At 39.1% G+C, this 21,652-nt stretch overlaps 1 protein-coding gene across 7 annotated transcripts in view; it reads right to left on the minus strand.

Moving 5' to 3' along the window:
- LGR5 (leucine rich repeat containing G protein-coupled receptor 5) overlaps positions 1–1,335 on the minus strand; it is an 87,427-nt gene extending 86,092 nt beyond the window's left edge. For 6 of the 7 annotated variants that reach the window (XM_051795886.1, XM_051795888.1, XM_051795882.1 and 3 more), the window contains exon 1: positions 1,022–1,335. In XM_051795886.1, coding sequence (XP_051651846.1) covers positions 1,022–1,233 — 212 coding nt within the window. In that variant the 5' untranslated portion in view covers positions 1,234–1,335. The remainder of the gene's footprint in view (positions 1–1,021) is intronic. The other variant, XM_051795887.1, reaches the window with a different exon arrangement.
- Between the last annotated feature and the right edge of the window lie 20,317 nt (positions 1,336–21,652).

The following is a 21,652-nucleotide window of genomic DNA, read 5'->3' on the forward strand; positions in this document are numbered from 1 at the left end:
TATTAACAGAGAAGCGAGTTCAGAATGATTTAGTACCCCAAACACACAATGCTGTGAAAGCATCTTCACACTGACTATAGCAGCAAGCAAGTCATCAGCATGTCAAAATAGAGATGGACAAACACACTTAGAAACAGACATACTTTATGCTGAATATGAAGGATATTACATTAACAACCTACTGGTCATGCAACCATAAAAAACCATAGAACAAGCAAGGAGGGCAGTGAAGGAACACTTCCAATGCACCAACACTTTCAACACATGAAACCAAGATAAGGTAAACGACGACCACTGAGCCAAAAATAAGGAATCAGAGAAAGTTTTACCACGGTTTTGGGTGGTTTTGGTGGTTTGTTTGTTTGTTTGTTTGTGTTTTTTCTGTTAATACAAATTTTCTCCGTTTTCGCCGGCTCTGTCCCTACGCTGTAACTCAGAGCGCCTGAGACGCAGCGGAGTTTCCGAGCAGCCCGGCCCGATGGGGATGCCCCGCCAGGCGGACACTGCGAGGCGCCGGGGGACTCCGGCGGTGCGGGGTGCGCCGGCCCGGGTCCGGATCGCGACACAGGCACCTGTGTCAGGACACAGACACTCCAGTCCCCGAGCGCTGCCGCCTCCTGGGAGCGCGACTGATTTACAGCCTTTCCTCCACCCGAGGGGAGATCTGTTAACGATTAAATCAGCAGCGACCGCACATCAAAGCCTTGTCCCCGGAAGCGAAGGTGAAGATTAACGTCCCTGCGGATCGCACTGAGTTTCTGCTCTTGCAATCGCTTTTAACTACCCCCCAAACACCACATCACACAGCGACCCTCCCGGCGCCGGACCGGGCACCGCGATGGCCAGGCACCTATAAACGCTTTACAACCCGCCTGCTAATTAAATAGCGATTAGAAACGTATTTGAAGTTGGGTGTTCTCTGCAGGCAGCGGCACCACACCGACCCTGCGAGCCCCCTGTCAGCGCCGGGGTCGGCCCGAGCCCTCCCGCCGGTGCCCCCTCCCCGCCCGCCGGCACTCACAGGTAGGAGGTGAAGAGGCTGAGGTTGGCGGGCACGGCGGTGAGCCCGCGGTCGGAGCAGTCGGCGCGGAGCAGCACGCCGTCCTGCTCGCAGCGGCACGGAGCGGGGCAGCCTCGCGGGCGCTGCCCGCCGACCCGCGCCCCTCGCCGCAGCGCCGGCAGGCAGAGCAGGAGCAGAAGGAGGAAGGCGCGGGCAGCGTCGGACGTCGCCATGGGGCCCCGGGGGTACCTAGAGCCGCGGGGCGGCCGCTTTCATGCCCCGCGGCACGGCGGGGGCGAAAGTCGGGCGCCCGTCTGGGCTCGAGGAGCTCCTGCGGCCGCCGCCGCCGCCGCACTGCTGTCTGTGGTAGCATCTCAGCTTACACGCTGCTTTAAAGCCCTGGAGCCGGCACCGCGCGCCCGCTGACGCCGCCCCAGCCTTGCCCGCCGCAGCGCGCCGGGCCCTGCCCGCGCCGCCGTGCGAGCTGGCGGGCGGGGGCGGCCGCGGGCCCGCCGGGCAGCAGGGAAGGAGGCGGGGGGGACCCCCCTTCTGCCGGCCTGCCCTCCGTGCGAGCGGCCACAACGCCTCGGGGCTCGCCTCAGGGCGGTGATCTCACAGAATCACAGCATGGGTCGGGTTGGAAGGGATCACTGTGTCATCTGGTCCAACCTCCCTGCTGAAGCAGAGTAGTCCTAGAGCACGTGGCACAGGATTGCGTCCAGACGGTTCTGGAATATCACCGGCGAGGGAGACTCCACAACCGCTCTGGGCAATCTGGTGTAGTGTATGATCACCCGCTCTACTCATATTCAGGGGGAACTTCCTGTGCATGATACAATCATAGACTCATAGAATACGCTGAGTTGGAAGGGACTTATCAGGATCATACAACTTCTGGCCCTGCACAGGACAACCCAAGAATCTTACCATGTGCCTGAGAGTGTTGTCCAGTTTCTACCCATTGCCTCGTGTCCTAGTGGTTGGCACCACCAAGAAAAGTCTGACTCCATCTTCCTGGCATCTCCCTCACCCTTTAGATATTTATATACATTAGTGAGATCCCCTCTCAGTTGTGTCTTATTGACGGGGAATCTCCCCTCAGGGCAGGGGAGATGTTTCAGTGGATGTTTCAAGAAGGTGGGAGAACGGGCAGCTGTGGAGGTGGGGGTATGGTTCCAAGGCAGTGGAGTTAGCAGTGTGTCTCTGGGTTGGTGGGACAAAGCCTTGGGTGTTCCCGTGGGCTGGAAGAGAGGTTGGACTTGTAAGGCCTTATTTAGTCAGTCAGTGCAGACCCAGCTGCAGACTGAGCCATGGTCCTGGTCAACAATGGGAATCCACTCAGTTAAATCTTCATGCTTACCAACATGCAACAATTTTCTAAAGGAAAAACTGTCGAGGGAAACTGAGTTCTCAGTGAGGCTACCACTGAAAGTTCTTGAGCTGTCCCTTAGCTTCTTGCCAGTCCTGAGGTAGTGGCCTTTGTGCTAAGCTTCTGTGACTGAGTATACCAAAGTCATTAGTAAAGGAAAGTAAGAATGGCATTTTCTTTAAAGCTTTTTTTTCCTCCAAGTCAGTTTTCAGCGTGAACGAAGTTGACCGCAAAGTCCATATTTGAGACTAGCTACCAGTTTAAGAACCCAGTCCCAGCCCAATTCTTGTTTAGACTGGTGACTAAATTGTTGGTCAGGCTACTCAGTATGCGTTGGAGAGCATTAGTTAAAAGTATTCTGCTACACTGTCTTTGAATCTACAATTAAATGAGAGCCTAATGAAAAGGCTAGCAAAAGACATTCTACTCAGTTTATAATACCCATTCTCCCCTCTGGACCATCATTTGGTATAATCTGAACTGTAGAAGGATCTTGTACTAGAGTTCAAGTGCTTTATTTAAAATAATAAAAAAGGAATCTGCTGTCTGGCTGATTAGACAAGCCAGAATGTTTTGTAAATCTAGGCCTATGAGGCAGCCTGGAAGCTTTTCCCCAAGCATCACCTTATCCTAAGCTCATAACAACAATGGTTAAAAGCACAGAATTTTCGTGAGAAAGACCTGAGCAGAAAAATTCTGCAGGAAGTGGATTTTTCATTCTGTCCTGTCATATGTGTCCAGGAAACCTGTTACCCCAAAACCTCTGACTGTCCTTTGCTCATGTCTAATATCTCTGCAAAGCAACCATAGTTTTGTTACTGAATTTAGTAGATTTAAAAGAGTTTCTCACTGTGCTGAATAGGTACATGGTAATGGTTCAATAAATTGAGAAAAGTTTACTTTCTTCTAGGACAAACTAGTTTCTATTAGACATCTGTACTGTATGATATTTTAGTCCTCGAAGTGCCAAAAGACTTTGGAATAGTTGTGCTCAACAAATAAGTAAATATTTTTTGTGAATGTGGTAAAATAGTATTTATATAATCTGAGGCTTTTGCACACTTCTTTTGTTTGTTCTAGAAAGCAAAGAGTATACTGTTTCTTCATCTTCTGTTGAGGATTTATTAGCTTGCACAAGATATCTGAAGTTAGATAGACATAGATTAATTAGTAGTGAGGGTTCAACTGTAAAAATCCTCCTTTGAATGTTGTTTATTTTGCATTAATACACTTGTTTTAGTGACTTTCTTTAAAACATTTAATGTACTTTTCTACAATTTTACTGAAAGATTTTTTGAAAGAAAAGTAGCTTGAAGATTAAAAGAAGGATTTGATAGGAGCGGATATGGATAATCCCTGCCTTTGTGCATTTAAATTAGGCTGTACAGTTATTTCCTTTTTGTGTTTCTCATAGGTCTCTGGTTCTCCATAAAGGGAAAAGGAAAAACATCTGTCAGTTTGGTAACATCTCTGGGAGATGCTGTTACTGTTACAAAAGGGCATTGGGACTGTTGAAATTTCCTACAGGTTCCAACATCTCACCATAATGTCCCAGTCATTTGGAGTGACACCCATGGTACAGCCATCAGTGGTCTTCATTTTTCATCATGGCAATAAACAAATCCCTTAGGGATCTCAGCAGAGTGCTGTCTTGAATCTGTCTTTCTCATACTTGAGCAAAAACTCTTGTCTTTTGAATATGATGTATGATGTGACGATGCTCCATCCTAAGGTTTATCGGTATAAAGGATATCTTTATGGAATGTTATGTACAAATAAGCAAAATGATATGTTGTGTTATGTATTGTTAGCACACAAAAAGCATAACAGTTCATATTTCAAGAATGCACAACATGTATATATATGTATTTTTATATAATGTGTGTATATGTATTTGATATGAATCTTTTAGATTGTTACTTACAGCATGACAGAGTTTAGAGTTTATGTGAAATTTGGTTTTAAAATATAGGACTGTAAAAAGAAAACTGGGTGTCTAAAATATTCACTGCTATATAGATTTTGTAAACTTAAACTGGATAAAATTATTTTAAAAAAGAGTGTGGCTAAAAGATTTGACAATGGAAAATTATGCTTAATCCTAAAATGATCAGTTGTCCTGGCTAAAATGGAATTCAAAGCAGAAATGTTAACAGATCAACACTAACAAAGGTAGCTGCTATTTTTTAAATATTAAGGCAAATCCAATACAGAGACAAAATAAAAAGCACTGCAGCAAAGGACAAGATAATTTCCAGTTGACTGTAGTATGTTTTTTCCTTTCCTGCCTATGGGTGACGGGTAGGTTCTTAGAAGGCAGTAAGTACAACTGTGTGTTTAGACTGCGGAGAAAATAAATCTCTTGTGTGGAGTGGGATTTCTTTTTCTGCCTATTGGGATAAGAAATTCTTCACTGCATGTGTTGAAGCCATTACACTGAAAGGGTTCAGTAGGCATGTGTGCATCTCCACAGCCCTTAGGCTGTTCTACTGTAGAGCAGTACGGCAACTGCTCAGGGATCTGAGCAGAAGGATCCTTTCCTCCTCGCAGAACACCTGATTTGTCCTTTTATTTCAGCTAGCCTTGAAGAATGGTGCATGTCTTTTAAGGTTTATCACTATATAGACTTTTTATACTTACAGCAGAAGGCTATTTATATGCTGTGTTCGTTTGATTCCATATTTTCCTATCAGTGTGTGTTCACGGTCATTTGCATCATGTTAACTATCACGTTTAGCTGAGGATCTTAAACATGTACATATATCTATATCCCTTAATTGAGCCATGCAATGCTCTTCAGACCAAGGCAGATTACACTGTTTCTGTTTTACATAGTGGTAGAAGCTGGTACACAAAATATAGGATGGTTAGGGCAGAGTCACTCCTTGAAACAGAACGAAATACAGGACTTTTAATTGCTGTGGCTCAATTTACCACCTGTCTACAGCTTTTCAATCACAATAATATTATGGGTGATTTTATTTTTTTATTATGGATTGTTTTTGTTTAGGTTTTCATGCTATTTAAGGCATGCTATGTCACACATCTTTAGAAATCAACTTTTTATATTGATTCTTTAGTTTGGCACACTGCCACCTAGCTGTACATTTCCCTGAGCAGTTCTGTAGTCAATGTGATGATAGGACAGAGGTGAAACATCTGCCAGGTAAGATTTATTTGGATTCACTTGAAATATGCTTCAATAGTTAAGTTTCTGATAGGAAGAAGGGACAAAAATAGAAAACAAGTATTATTACAGCTATAATTCATACAGTGACAGTTGACTTATGTATATAACTTTGAAGCAGATACTGTCATGAACACTATTTTTAGTGTTCTGAAACTATCTGAAATTAGTGTTCTGAAACTATTCTGAAAATATCTGATAGTAAAGCTTGCAACATTAGTGGGAAAATGAGGATTACCCAGGCACATTTTAATAGCTAGAAATTTGGAAAAAGAAACAAGGGAAAAATGTAAATACATAGGATGCAGATTTACTGAATGTTTGTTTGGAGGGAATGAAAGCTGATTGTTGTAGTAATTCTTTGCTTAGGAAATAAAACCTGAATGTTAGAGTGAAGATGTGGAAATAAGGTATATGAAGAGAATTTTCTATTATTTTGGGTTGAAGTGGATGTGACATCATTTGGAGAATTTGCAGCCAGGCTGCAAAAGCATTAAGTGGGTATTTCACCAGCACAGAAACTATGTGGTTTAAACAATACTTTAAATGATGCTTTTTATCTCTAAAAGTATATCTCATGTAGAACCAGAAGAAGAAAGAGGAGAATGTAAGCTACATCTAAAGATACATGAAGAATGGTAAGGCATTAAATGAGGAACAATAGTTTTTATGAGAACAACTAATATTTGAAAACAGGTAAGAGCTCTTTTTGGCTCATTAAGTCTTATCAAGCATTGTCTAACTGCCCATTCAAAGCTTGTCTCACTTGTAGCCCCAGACAGTCGCATCAACAGCTATGATACAGTTTCTTCAGAAAGGTGCAGAACTGGGAGTGTGGCAGCAAGGCAGGCCAAATCAACTGCTGCCCAAATGGCAAGTGGGCTCAAATGTTTCTCTGAAAGGATTGAAAGAAAGATGTGAATTTTGGAAGGGTATATTGGGATGGATGAATCCCTTTGACTGTTTCCTGATTTGAATAGTCTTGAGTCTCTACTTTCTCACCCCACAAAAGTAATCAATAGCTACTTGTTATATAATAGCAGATGTCAGAGCCAAACATTTAAAAATGCACTAGTGTGCATTTTAGCACTGTAGTTAAGTCCAGAGATCGCTGCATTCTGCAGGGCTTGTCAATGGGACTTGGAGGAAGGTCTCCAAAATACTGTTCACTTAATGTAACAAAAGTTCATCACTCCCGTGGAAAGTCAATACTTCCACATCTGCGAGGAAGTTAACTCCAGTTCACAGAGGCTTGCAAAGTTGTTTTTGTTTTCCTGAACACTTGTAAAACATAAAACTTTTGAATACGTGTGTGTGTGGAGAGACATGTGTTTCTGTGCCCTGTCTGTGCTGTGGTGATCTGCATCTTCTCTGCGTAAAAGACAGGAGTTGACACATACTATGTGCATGAATAATTTCTTAATTCAGCAGCTCCTACTGAAATTCTGTCCAATTCTTTTCATCCTTCTCTCACTGTGTCTGTGTGGCAAACACCCTGGGGTTCCTGTAGTTTTTGAAGTGTATTTGCATGATATAGTATAATGAGTGATTACATTGTTTTGTAGTTGTTTGAAGGAGGTCACAATAATATTTTTTTTACTACTTTTTTTTTTTTTTTGGTGATGTTTGTAATAGCTTTAGTCATTTTGGGATCAACTGTCATGCAAAAGGAAGAAATGTATGTAAGAATCACCTGATTGTGACAAATTATCAGAAGTGTTTAGATGTGGTGTAATACCTTGTTTTCCTGTAAATTACCCTCTAGAAGGGGGGAGGGGCCTGTATTTTTATTTCTGTTTCTGTGTATTTGTCTTCTGAGGTGTAAGCACAGAAAAAGCAAATTTCTTTGCAGAGAGTGAAGTCAAGATTTTTTTGTTAGCAAGTAAGACCAAAACATTTCAAACATCTCTATCCTCTTGATAGCTTTTCCTATTATGGACTAGGACTTTGGAAAAATCATGTGGGAAATACCTTATGGGACTTCATTTTTCAAGACGTTTTCGAAAACTATTTGCATATTCCCCAGTGCAAAATCAATTCCCAAACCTTTATAGCACATACAACACAGATGTTGAAGTGTCCATGTTTCTGTGGCTCACATGCTTCATCCGCACTTTGTACCATGACGATGAACTGTCAGGGTACATTACCCACCTCTGTTGACTCTCTTAAGTTGGTGCAGTCCTATCTGCAGTAATGCAAAATGACACAAAGGGAGAGGAGAGCAAAATATAGGTCTGTGACCTTCAACATATGCACAAAGCCTCCACCAGTGCCTGCCAGTGACACATACATATACAAGAAATGCTAATTCTTCTGCATGGCTGACAGTCATTCAGGGCTATTGCTGTAGGTGGAGGAAGGGACCTGGTCAAGAACCATCAGGAAGGAAAAGTGGACTTGTGAGTCTACATTGGCCAAGGAGATGGAGAGAAGGAACCTTATGCAGGGGAACAAAGGGACGAAGAATGATTGCAGCACAGATGTTTATAGGAAGATGAGAGTGAGGGAGTTGGAGGAGCCCTTGTATTTGAAAAAATAGAATGGGGACATTCAGAGCTAATAGAGGTTTAGAGCAGAGGAATGACAAAGGAGTCTTTAAAGAGAAGAGGAGAAAAGATGATCCACAAAAAACTTGCAGGAGAAGAAGGCAAGAGGTCTTGGTACATGCAATGAAGTCAGTTGGTTGAAATACAGAACTCTGAAGTTTCTGTGCTCATTCTTCTGCACTGCCTCGATAGTGTTAATACTCTGTGAATTGCTATGTATTGGTATTAAATGTTTTTGAAAGATATAGAGATGTATTTCTGGACTGAATGTCAGAATCGGGGCCTTACATAACATTACCATGTTCATAATATACGTTGTGTTACTTCTCTGTTCTTTGGCAAGGCTGATTATCTGACTTTAGGGCAGGCACATTTATTTTGGCCCTTGAAGCAATCAACTTATTTGAAAGAGTTTTATATTTATAAATCCCGTCTTAACAGAGTGTCAGCAAAGACCCATTACATGCAACAAAAGCAGGGAGCAGGGTGTTGCTTCGTTTAGCTTCATCTGCCATCATTGAAGAAAAAGAGGTACCTACAGAAGGGAGTTGCTGGCTCCTGGCTTCAAGCTGAGAGAACTCTTTTCTCTGTCCATTGAAATCCCACAGAGAACCTTAGAGCCTCTTCAGGTCCAATACTGTTTCCCATGCTGGATGGTTTGGATATCCCTGCAATTGCTGTCATGAGAACTGAAATTTCTAAATTTGTGTTGCCGCAGGAGTTTCTTTTTAAACGAGTGTTTGAAAGAAATCCAAACATATAAAAATGGACCATGGAAGCCAATGTATTTATTTTTCTTAACAACTTGGGCCTCTGAGGGTTTGACTATTTTTCTTTAGTAATTAACAGAGACAGTAGGATATGAACAGACACTGTTTATACCACCCAAATTTAATCTTACAGGGATCTTTCTGAAGCTGATTAAGAGTAATAGACTCCTCCAGGAAGTGGTTCAAAGTACCTACGTTAATTATTTAATGTATTTGTGGATAGTTAAATCATGGTTGCTATGCAAAAGAATTGATTGCAACTAGTGTTGCTGCTGCAATAGAGCGCAGCCCTGAGATGTTACAGGCAGGAAAGAGGAAACACTAGTAAACAAGGACTAATATGAAAAGCACAGGTTTAGTATATTCTGTTTATGTACAGTTTTTTGTCTGCATTTGACTCAATATATGAGCCCCTGAGACAGGTGAAACAGAAGATTGAAAGTAAATCGGTACTAATCATTTTGGTCTAATGCCATTTGGAATCTGGCAGAAGTGGCAGTGGTATAGAAAGAAGCATTTGGTCAAGTTCAGTTTTTTTCTGAAATGTTTCTGTGAACTATGGTAAAAACAGATGGAATTGAAAACATAAAAAAGATAAAGAAAATGACAAAAGGAGAAAGCAATGCATTGTATTGGAAAATAATTACTTTTCAGTTTGGCCACTTGGAATGGATTTCAAAAGCCCCAAGTCCAAAGTAGTGTTTTTGTGTTTTCACTTCCATTTCCATTAGAGATTTTCTTTTTCATGGAACACATCTTCATCTGTAAAACAAATACACACTTAATGCATTTAATGTTAAGAATAATAATGATTCATCCAGAATTTTAGAAGATCTTATTATGGAAAGAAGTCAGAAATGTCCGGTCTGTTGGCTGATGATTTTAGGGAGTGTTTCTTTGAACATGTGCACTTATCACAATTGAAATTACTTGGAGGGAGAGAAAGACTTCATACAGGATGCTGTGCTGCTTGTGAGTGGCCATGCAGAATTTAACTGTCCTCTTATTTTACTTCAGTCTTCTGTCCTTTCAACAACTTGCAGGTTTGTGACAGAGGGCAAAATCTGCCTCTTCCATACAGTGTCAGAGGTTGAGGTAAGTTGTCAGATTGTGCTTTACAATATGTGTGTACATTAACTTTGTATTAAACTTTATTTAGGACAGGAGCATATTATTTACAGGTGAATTTGTGTCAAATCAGAAACTATTCTTTAGTAGTGCTCATTTATGCCCAGGCATCTTCAGAATGCAATATTTCTGTTTATTTCAAAATGTGGCTGCTAATTTTTGCTTCCTAAGTTTGCACAACTTAATTACAAATTGAGAGCAACTTAAAAACAGTTTCAAAAGTTATACTAACTAAGGTATTTTGAATCATAAATTCAGATTTACTGTAGTGATCAAAGAAGATTATTTATTATATATTTTAGTTCGGAGCTTTATTGTTTAGTATTTGCTCCAGTTTTACGGTTGTCCAGCAGTATATCACTGCATTTTTAAAGAGAAGCATTTTCCATGCAGTAAGAACTCTCCTTTTATATTTCTTGAAAATATGTATCAAAGGGACAGCATTAAATTTAACAACATTAATTTTAGCATTAAATTATTTTGATGTGTAAAAGTTTGGAGTAATGTGATGAGACTAAGAATTGCTGTGGCTTGATAGATTCGAAGAAAATGTTTTATCAGGTACACAGATGTTTGTCAAATACAGCTTATTATTTAGTGTGGTCTGTCTAAATTATAGAGGCTTTTGTGGTAATGCCATTGCATTCAACATGCAAAGCTATTCTTTATTTATATTTATATAAATATTTATATATTTCTATGTCTATCTTGGTACCTCACCAGAGGAAAACCTAACAAGTTTAGAATTGTGTTTAAGTGAATTGAAAATATTCAGAGAAATTTCTGTAAAAACATACCCATAACACATAAAAAGTAGGTTTTTATTAATGTTTTCACATAAAGACTAACTAACATGAATTGTAAAGGACCTATTTGAAAAAAAATCAAACAAAACCAAACAACACAAGTAATTAGATTTCAGTAAGACATTGAATGGATGAACTAGTTTTTGGAAAAGTCACAGGTATATATGATAAATCTATGTCTTGTACATTACCCAGCTTCTTTGGGAATCCTCATGTGGACAAAATAAAGGCATAGATTTGCTCTTCACACTGTAAAGCCATGGTTCAACTGAGGATGATGAAGCAGTAGCTAAGATGTTATTTTGACTTTTGAAAAAGTAGTGGCAGACAAAAAGGCATATGAGGCCAAGGGCTAATTAAAAGATTCCAACCATATCTACAAGTTTATCTGTGAAGAAATTGAATGTCTTCCCATGCATTTGTGTATTCATACCAATTAAGTTTTTTTATTGCTTATTACTGGGAGGTGTGGATTTTATTTATTGTTCTGCCAAAAGCACACACACCCAAGACACAGATACTTCTGCTTGAATTAAAAAGTAATTTGGCTGCCATCGCTTATCAACAGTTGAATTTATCTGTACAGAATCTGTCCGCTTGATGCTGCCTTTTTTACACAGTCAGCAAGACAAGACCAGGCTAAAAGCATGGGCTCCCTCTCCTGGTTGCTGCTGGAGCTCTGAGCCCTTTGCCTTCGGGCAGTAAAATGGACACAACACGAGTTGCAGCTTAATTCAAACAATTACACTTTGAGAGAAAAATATAATCAAGTAGCTATTAAAATAGATTTAGTCTAATCTTTAAAATGCAACAGAAATATAAAACTTGCATTTGAAATGCCAGGACACTCTAAAGTAATAGTTATGATGAAAGTGCATCAGATAGACCAGAAAAGAAAATACTAGACAGAAACAAGTTTTTACTTCCTGTGATTTCCAGTACTAAAAGGGAAGGGGGAGGGAATGGAGAAGGGAGGATGCAGATTAACCAACCCTAAAACTCAACAGGAAACTAATATTCCATCTCACTTCTTTTTAGCCATCCCCAGACTCTAGGGCATAATTTATCTCAAGATCCATTGATTTTTTTGCAGTTCTAAGCTGGATAAGCTGTGGCAAACCTGATCTAAAGTTGGTCCTTGAGCTGGAGGTTGATCAAAATAACCTCTTTAAGTCCTTCCAGCATACATTGTTCGGTGTTTCTGTCCTAAATGTGAGAGAAAGATTAAATTTCTGAAAAAGAATTTGTGTAATATAGCCTTTAACCCTGTATTAATCTTGAAAGGCCTTTTAGATTCCAACGTAGAAAATGGCATTCTACTTGTGTAAAGAGAGAGGCCTGGATCCACTTTATGCGCTTTTACCCTTTGCATAGTCAGACCTTTGCAAGAGGAGAGGTGTGATACAGTTGCAGAGTACAAGGCTGCAGATTAGGGATCTCCTCAGACATTAAGCAAAATGGCTGCATGTTCCCTGTACTGACTAATAGCTATTGCTAAAGCTGTAGAAAGCAACATACAACTCATTTCAAAAGGAATCTCTTAGGCTGAGGACTCAGGTGATAATCTCTGACATGCCTGTACACTGAGGGAAGGCTGCACAGGCTACATGAAAGGGAGTGGTTTTAATACCCTTTGTTCTGACCAACAGGTATCACAGAGCTGCTTGACACAATCATTCACTGCAAGGGAGAGAGAGCAGATGAATGTGAACTCTCCTCCCATCCCTAAATACTGAACAGCAGCCCATAATTTGTTTGAAAGAGAAGTTTACAGTGTCAGAGGAAAGCAAGGCAACATACAATATTCCAAGAGTAAGAAGATGGTCCTGAGTAGAAGCAATCATCTTGGTGTTCTTGATTCCCTCCCCCCACCCCGGAGTACGGTTTGTCTCCTTCTATCAACAATGCAAGTAGCTTTGCAAGTATGGTCTTTGAAGGCTAAACTTTATCTTTTTCCTTTCCTTCTCTTATTTCAGTGGCCAGCATGATTTTCTCAGTCTTTTAGGCCATGGATAAATATGGAGTTTGTTTTTTATCTCATGAGTTTGAACTATATGTGAAAAAGCAGTGAGATCAACTTGCCACAACAGATTCCCATCATCCTTTCATGGACATGTCACATGGCAGGTTTGTTTGGGCCTTTGCTGTGATTTTCTTTAAGGGTAACTATCAAAAGAAGGACTTTGCTTTTTCTACTAATATTCTGAAAAACTGCATTTACAAACATGATACCAGAATTATGAGATATATTTCAAGATGGGCTTTTTTTGGAGTTACTAAAGCCCAATATGCAAAGGGCAATTCTGAAGGTTTTAGGAAACAGGGTGACTGAATCAGTCACATGTTAGCGATGAACCCAGCTAGAATGTAAGCATATATGAGAAGGAAGGTTAAAAATCCACCTTGGTAGTTCTATGATGATAGTCCTAATGAGAACACTGGATCCTCAGTTAATCCTCCCAGGTCACAATACCCTTGACTTACTAGACAGTTTTTCAGAAAAGAGGAAAAAATCACGATCAGAAGCTACAGAGGTAACTTGGAGAAGCCTCATGTGATTATTTTTGCAAGTTGCCCCTCTGTTTACCAGGAGGAACTGTCATTGAAAATGTCGTTTGTAGAAATGGCTTTCAAGTCAGTGTATGTTTTACATGTTTCTTTGTTCAGTGATACTTGCTAAAAATGCTGAACCCACAATGTAGTCCAAGGGATTAATGTTAGTGCTGATATGTGCCCCAATGGAGCCTATCAGAAGAGTGAAGAAAGATATGCACCTGATATTGCCATTTCCACATGCTGTTCTAAAACCTGTCATGATAGCTCTAGATTTACTTTGTAGCATGATGTAAATTTACTTAAAATAATTTTAGTTATAATAGCACATCTATAATTTTTTTATCCTGTTGATATTTAAATGGGCATTGTAGTAGTAATACACAGAAACCAGACAATATTCCTTCAGGTTTGTGAAACATCTGCATCTTCAGTGTTTCAGCAGTCATCCAGATGTTGCCAGGACAACAGAATACAAATATAATTAGTCTTCATATGATATATATATAATATGTGTGTGTGTGTATATATATATATATATACACGAATTTAATTAACTGGTGATTTTTAGAACTCACTGCTTTAATGTGATTACCTTAGAAGCACCTATATAAATAGCATTTATTAGATAGCTGTGTGCAATTTACTTACATTCAAACCATTAAGGCACCACTTACCACTCTAAACTCTATGCAGGCAAATGAATGGAGCAAAAAACCTGCTTTGAAATCATCCTCACATTAGAAACTCTCTGCTGTTATAGCTGGCTTTGAGATACATGATGGACAATACTGGGACTTGAAGGATGAGGTTTCAAGACAGTTTTTCTGCCACAAAAAAAAAAAAAAATTCTAATAATTGAGCTAGGATATAGTTATGAATGGTAGAGCTCAGAAGTTCAGAGACTCATTCCCTACTCCCACAGTTGTCTTCCCTTCCACAGTTGTCTTAACTCTATAACTGTAGGTGTCGATCTTTCAGTCCATACCCTACTATGCTAATTTTAATTTCAATCAGTGGAAAATTTGACTCACAAGGGCTACATTATGACACAGAACAGGGATGTTTACTTTCTTTTATATTTCTATATTAATATACCTGAGCTGGCTTTGAGCAGATAACATCTTTCAGGACAAGTGCAAAGCTGGGCTGGCTCATGTCATAGACTCACAGAATCATTCAGATTGGAAAACACTCTTAAGATCATTGAGTCCAAGCATTAACCTAAGACTTCCAAGTCCCACTAACCGTGTCTTTAAGCACAACATCCACAGGTTGTGCAAATTGCCAAGTGACTGCTTAGATAGTTCCACAACGTGCAAATGCACTTGAAGAATCAAGACCATTGCTTTCTAAAACCAAAAAAGGAGGCACAGCTTTAGCAATTAGATTTATTAGACTTTTTATTTTCTAGCACATTTTCATTACACTGTAGAACACGTGTTGTTGCTATGAATGCCTGGGTTTTCAAGATGTGGTGTAAAAATATGAATATGATTACCCTACTCTCAGTTTTATCTGAGTTTTAGCCTATTTGATCCTATCATAAAATACAAAAGAAAAAAATATTCCATATGCTGTCTAAATAAATTCTGTGAGAAGCATGCACTGCTCACTGAAATACAGTATACATTCTATGAAATCTAGGGTTTTTTCTAACTTCATTTTATATTAGGTATATCTGCTTTTCAAGCATAAATTCTTTTGAAATAATTTCTTCTGCACCTTATATTGTTCTGCTGTAATAATAACATGGTAGAATGTTTGCTGAAATGTACTTAATCCCAGCCTGCAGCTTGTGCCTTTACAGTAATCAAGTAGGGGTTCCAAATTATGAGTAATAAGTTTTAGGGAAGCAGGCGGGTGAAATAACACCACTGGCTTGCCTTAGGAACTTCAAAAGGAAACTTTTTTTCAGAATACACACAAAGAGATCACATTTGGAAGTTGAAAGGGTGCACTTCATCCTTTAGCCAAGACAAGAAGAACCAGCCAGCGTCTGAGAGATCTCTTAGTCAAATTATTTAAATAGAAATACAAATACAATGTTCTTTAAGTTGTAAGTAGCATGGATAAAGTTACTTATAGGCAAAGTGGCTTTATTATTGTTTCCAGATGTAAATTTTGAAACACAGAAACGGCAGTTAGCATTTGGGTTCATTAAAAGTGATATAGTTCAGGACTCATACAGCCTCATATACTCTCGGATGAAGAAAGGGAAGACAGGAATGAGAACTTAGTGCAGTTGAAAGCACTAGGCATGGATGGAGCCATACTGTGAAGCTTGGGTAGGATGTGTTACTTGAAAAGCGGCATCTGGACACATAAACACACTAGCACAAATAATCAACAGTTTTGTTCTGTGGCCAAAAAGAAATTGGAAAAAAAGGTTCTCTCAATCTGACTTTGTTTTTCCTTGCTGCATCAAAACTAACATGCAGAGAATGATTTGCAAAGGAGGCAAAGGGAGACACAGCTTCCCATTTCCCACAGGAATTCAGAGCTTACTCCTCTGCTTTTAAGCAACTCTGAAGACATTTACTGTGAATAAAGCGAAGGTGCCCACTAAAAATGTTACATTTTTACTCCTCTTGTTTGCTTCCACTGTGTGCTCAGCTTTGCCAGCTTGCTGTGCTGACATAAGGATGAGTTTAGTCCCTAGAAGGTCATTCTCATGTATCCCAGAAGCCTAAAATCACACAGAGAGCAAGCCAGTGCAGGACAGAATACAAGCTGATGCACCTCCGGGCAGCCTCTGGACAGCAGCCTGCAGCAGATCCTTCAGCAGCCATGTGTGAGCAGTGGTGCTTATAGCCATTCCAAAGGTAACATAGCCATTGCCAGTATGTTTTAGCTCCTTTTCCCTTTCTGAAGGGCCAACAAATTTAGTGAGAGGGTTTTGGTTTATTGTCAGTCTTGCACAATAGCATTTCTAATGGAGCTTCAGCTGCAAAGCATCTTCTACTGGTGATACTTGTACTAGGTGGTGAAGGGTGAAATAACCATTTGCTCATCAAATTGTATTCATACCTTTTTTTTTATATCAATATAATAAAGACTGTGCTCGGACTGGGAGATCGTAAGTTGTAGAATAGTCAGCCGTAATGTTAATGTAGCGGTTGGCTGTTCTGCAGCTTGTGATTTTTCAATTCATATATCCCAAATCAATGTACTTTATGTTATTAATGCTTTGCTGAAAAATTATAAGTTACAGAAGAATTAATCATATACTATTAACATGATGACTTGTTTGCTTTGCTGAGTTGGTCTGCTGTTTCCTGTTATTCTAAAAGTGTATTGTTCAGAGTGGATTTCTGGAATGACAGGATATGGTGTACTGTACTTAATAAGGCAAAAGAGAGACAGATAAAGAACAGAAGGTCAAGTACAAGGACGATAAGGAGGAACCAGGATGGACATCTGGAGAATCCCACACACCGGGCCTCACGGACTATGGACTCACCTAACTATTGATGGAAAGTCCCTGGCAACTGAACTGGACCTGCAAAAGAGGACCAACCAGAATAAACCCCGAAAACTCAGGTCCAATGAAGAGATAACAAGTGACTGTGGGAGGGGAATTGATAAGGGTATAAAAGCTACTGCTTTGCCTGTTGCGCTCGCGGGCCGTGCGGAGCAAGGGTCTCCCCAGCCGCCCAGTGCGCTGTTTTGCTTATTTGCACTTTATATAAATCTTATAATAAATTTTTGCTGCTATAACTCAATTTAGTTTTACTTAACTATAACATACCTATGAGTATAAACTTGAGAAAAGCTATCTTGACTTTTATGTTTCAGGCCTAGTTCAGAGAGGTGGCATTTACAAAAGGAAGCACAAACATATTTTAACTTATGAACTGAATAAAATTGATAGAAAATCTATGATGTCATTGGGTAATAAAAATACTCAGAGGAGTATTTTTGTACAGAATGGCATAGTGAGATAGGTTTTATTTTGTGAATTCCCTGAGGACACTGTTTGTATCTTTCTCACTAAGGAATATATTCTATATTCATAATTCTGTGACTGTACACTCTCAATTGCTGTAGTTTTCAAAGGGGTGCCACATGTGGAACTGAGTAACTTAAATTATAGGATTGTTATAAAAAGACCTCTATTGAAGTGTTCCAGCTTTTAAAGTTTGTCCCTTGTTTCTGCACATAAATTTCTATGAAGGCAGATTTTGTCTGTAAATGGATGCAGCCAAATGTGTAAGCAATACATATATACACATTACTTAACCAAAATAAAATTTTCTTGATTAGAATTTATTTTGGCTTTTTTTTATCCTGATAGTAGTACGGTTTTAAAAATATTTAACAAAAATGCACAAACTGTACTTCACATAAAACCCTCAGGAATACAATAATGCACCACAGAACAAGAATGAAAATAATTAATAATTCATAACATTTCAGTTACTATAGCAGTATCTCCTACTAAATTAATAGAACAAGCAACTCTACAAAAAGCATAACAAAAATATTATGCCAGCACCGTCTCTCCTGAAATCATTCTTTTTTGGATGGTCTTCAGTGTAGGATTTTCACAAAGCAAGCCAGAGGTCGTGATGCATCTAACTCCATCCTTTTTTTTGTTAATGCAACTATTTATAGAAGTCTTTCATTTCTTAATAAAAATATAATTTTATTGTTGACATTAATCTCACTAAAGTTGGTGAAAAGGTTCATGATGAATTCTGTAAGACCCCGCTGGTCCCTTAGTCACACAAATATCCATCTGTTTTCTTCAATTAAAGCTGTGTTTAAGGATGCAATTGCGGCGCTTGCTGGTGCAAAAGTTAGGCTCATAAAATTTATGGCTATCAAGCTTCACCTTATGAAAATCTAGCCTACAATGCAAAGGGATAGGGAAACTTAAAGCAGTTAATACTCTTCTGGTTTAAAGATGACCATGCATAACTCATTTGTGACTTTACATCAATGGACACCCTGTACTTTTGTGCATAAAGTCATCCAAGAGTCACAACTCAAAGGGCCATATTCTAGGGAGCCACAATTCCTTTGATATTTCTTTAAAATGACATGATAAACATAAATTGCAATGGAGAGAATCTGGTAAGCCTGATGCAAAAATATCTAGACTGCCACACTCTACTAAGTTCCTTCATATGGCAACAGGCATTTCTGTAATTAAATCTGTCTAAGCTAACTATTTTGCATTACCACTTAGCTTCCTAAGCTGAAAATTGCTGAAACTGCATTAAATGAGGTGCCTAATTCCTGAAGAAGCAGCCAAAAAAGCTATTTTCCACCATTACCACTGTTACATCTTGTGCTGCTTAATATTTCTTCAGTGTGATCCTTATTGCCCATGAAGTTACCTCCAGGCCCACATAGAAGTGCCGCCCAGGGTGGTTAAGAGTGCCCTCTTCTCCCATCTGAGTTCTGCTGGTTTGCAGGTGTTTAGAATTCCTCCCCCATTCAAAGCCAATCTTGCATTTATACTCAGGGGTTGCACCCTGACCACCGTCTTCTAGAGCAATGCTAGTGCTACTGTCTTGTTGGCATCACAGTATTCTGCCAGGAGGTGAGAAGGAGGAACTCCAGGCTCTCTGGAGTCACTGGCTATCACTTCCTCTGGGAGTCCTGTGGGTTTCAACTGCAGTGCATGCCAAGAAGAGAGTCCTTTGGTTAAACCCAGATCGCTGTGCTGCTGGGAATGCAAGAGACTGCATCAAAAGGGGATGATAAAGCATAACTTTGCACCTTACAAGTTGGGGAGACCAGATCTCCTGGATCAGGAGGGCACACACCTCTCTTAATGCTAGTGACAGATCTAGCCTTGGAATAACTGCTTTATCTGATGGAGGCAGCCAATTGTCAAATTATGAGTTCTGCATATCCTGTGTTTGAGAAAGTGCAGATACCCTGTAAGCAGAAATGTTTAGCGAGGGAAATAAGAATACTTCCACACTATATACTCTAAACTATTCAGTTAATTCTAGCACTGTTTGGGTTTAAGAGAATAAGTAGGCTACAAGGCTGTTTGTCTATTGACAGGGTTTCCTTTCAGAGAATAATATTGTATTGTATTACATGTAAATTAACTTCATGTAAATAAACTTCAATTAACTTTCATATAGCTTAAAATGATTTTCCACCCTGGGAAAACTTTCAAGATTTTGAAGATTCTGTCCATCCATTATCAGGGCAATATGCTGAAATTTTGAGAGTGGTTGTGAACTCAACTAATGCTTTAACGTGAATTGTTCTTTTTGATTGTTTCTAAATATATAATTCCATTTAAAGCATGTTATTTCAGCTATCACTGCCTTACATTTTAAGATGAAAGCTTTGAAAGGAAAACTGATCAAACAGAAAATTAGTTAGAAAATCATCTAAATAACTTTTCTCAATACTTTTGAAATGTTTCCTTTTTTTAATAGGAAATTCAGTGCCTTTGGCTCATCTCCCTCAGACAATTTCAGTTTAAACCATTTTTTATCTTGTGGCAAAAGCAGTCTTCTTAAATTTTCCATTCAACAGCATTCCTAATTCTGGAGGAGTAGGAACTTGTTATTATTTCTTCCGATGTGATGATGGATAGGCAGTCTGCTTTTGTACTTGTAAAATGTTATCTGATGGTTAGAGACATAAACATAATGCAATATCTTGAAACCCACAAACGCCTTAGTTATTTAATATAAGAATGAAGCAAAAAATATCATGGTTTTTTTCCCAGCATTGAGACCATGCAGTTACATTATAATGATTACATAGGATTTACATTAGTGACATCACACAACTATCTGTATCAATATTGGGTTCCAAAGAAATTGATTTTTGGATCTCCTTTGAAACATCAGAGGTCTGTTAGTGTCAGTCTTATAACAAAAATGTAAAGAAATCACTAGGATTAAAAAGACTTATAATGAGATGAAATGTGTTCAGTTTTAGGTTTGCAGAGAATGCTTCAAGCCTTTTATATTTTACAAACATTGTTAAAATCCCATCTGGTGTTTGTGGAGTATTTTACTATCTCCTGCTGGGCCAGGCAGACATTGGTTTTCATGTCTGTATGTTTCCAAAACATTAGGAAAAAAATTGAACGGACCTGGACCAAGCACAGCATAATGATAGAATACTGTATTTCTATTCTTCTGCATTTGGGAACAGAGACAAATGTCCTTGATTCCAGAAAACATCCATCAGTTCCCATACTGGAACTTAAAGTGAAAAATGCAAAGGAGTAAATTTCTCTAAGTAGTTCAACATTCAACATTCTTGTGCATGATATATTTTTATGAGCAATAAATATATAATTTCTGTTTCAAATATGTATTTAATTTTCAAGGGGATTCATTTAGAAAATATAAAACCCAGATGAAAATGTGTTCCATTTTTATTTATGCATTTTTACTTTATGCAGTTAATTTTACTAATTGTTGGGTGTAAGAAAATAAATAAATATGAAAACAGAAATGCAAAGTCCTTCTAATTTTGTGTTCCTGGAGCCAGCATCATGCATACCACTGTCCCATTTTCTCTAAAGTCAATGGGAATAGATCCATTTCTGTTCTTACACTGCCTCTACAACTGGTATACCTTTAATTATTTCAATTTGGTTACTGAAGCAGTAAGACAGGAGAAAAGAGAATCAATTCAGAAAGGTGAAGGGTCAGTGGGTCTACATTTGGTGTTCTTTGTAGAAAGGATATAATTATCTAAAATGAGATGGCAGTGATGGCATAGCTACCTCATATAACTCTGTTTTAATGGCTTAAGAAATATAAGTCTTTTCAAACGCATTAGCTGTACTGAAGGCCCTAGAACGCATTTCCTTATGCACTGATAATTCATAGAAAATGTATATACACCTTGCCAAAATAAATTAAAAAAATCTTAGATGAACAGAAGTTTAAAAATAGACTGATTGCTTTTTAAGATGCAGTGGTCATACCATTGGAATACCAGATGGAATTTTCCTAGACAATTCTGTGGCTTTTACCTGATAGATGGCTAGCATTATATCAGAAATGTGGTGCTTCTGATTTTATATTTGCTATTTTCTTAAAGGACAGACTTTAGGTGGGGGTGTAATTCTTGCTGCATTTGTTAATCCTTCATTCCTCCACATGAAATTTGCACACACAGGGCCCATCTGCCTGCCAAAAGAGGTGGGGAGCAGGTCTACACGCAGACACACATTTCATATAAACTTGATGTGTGAACAACCCAGGGGATTGATTGTGTATGTGGATAGTCAATAGGCACATCCCCACTTCCACAGTCTTGGCTCTTGTGAAACACATTGTCACTCTCATTC

The sequence above is a fragment of the Manacus candei genome, unplaced genomic scaffold, assembly GCF_025592945.1.
Source record: "Manacus candei isolate 608988 ecotype Guabito, Panama unplaced genomic scaffold, ASM2559294v1 h1tg000043l, whole genome shotgun sequence".
Lineage (NCBI taxonomy): Eukaryota > Metazoa > Chordata > Aves > Passeriformes > Pipridae > Manacus > Manacus candei.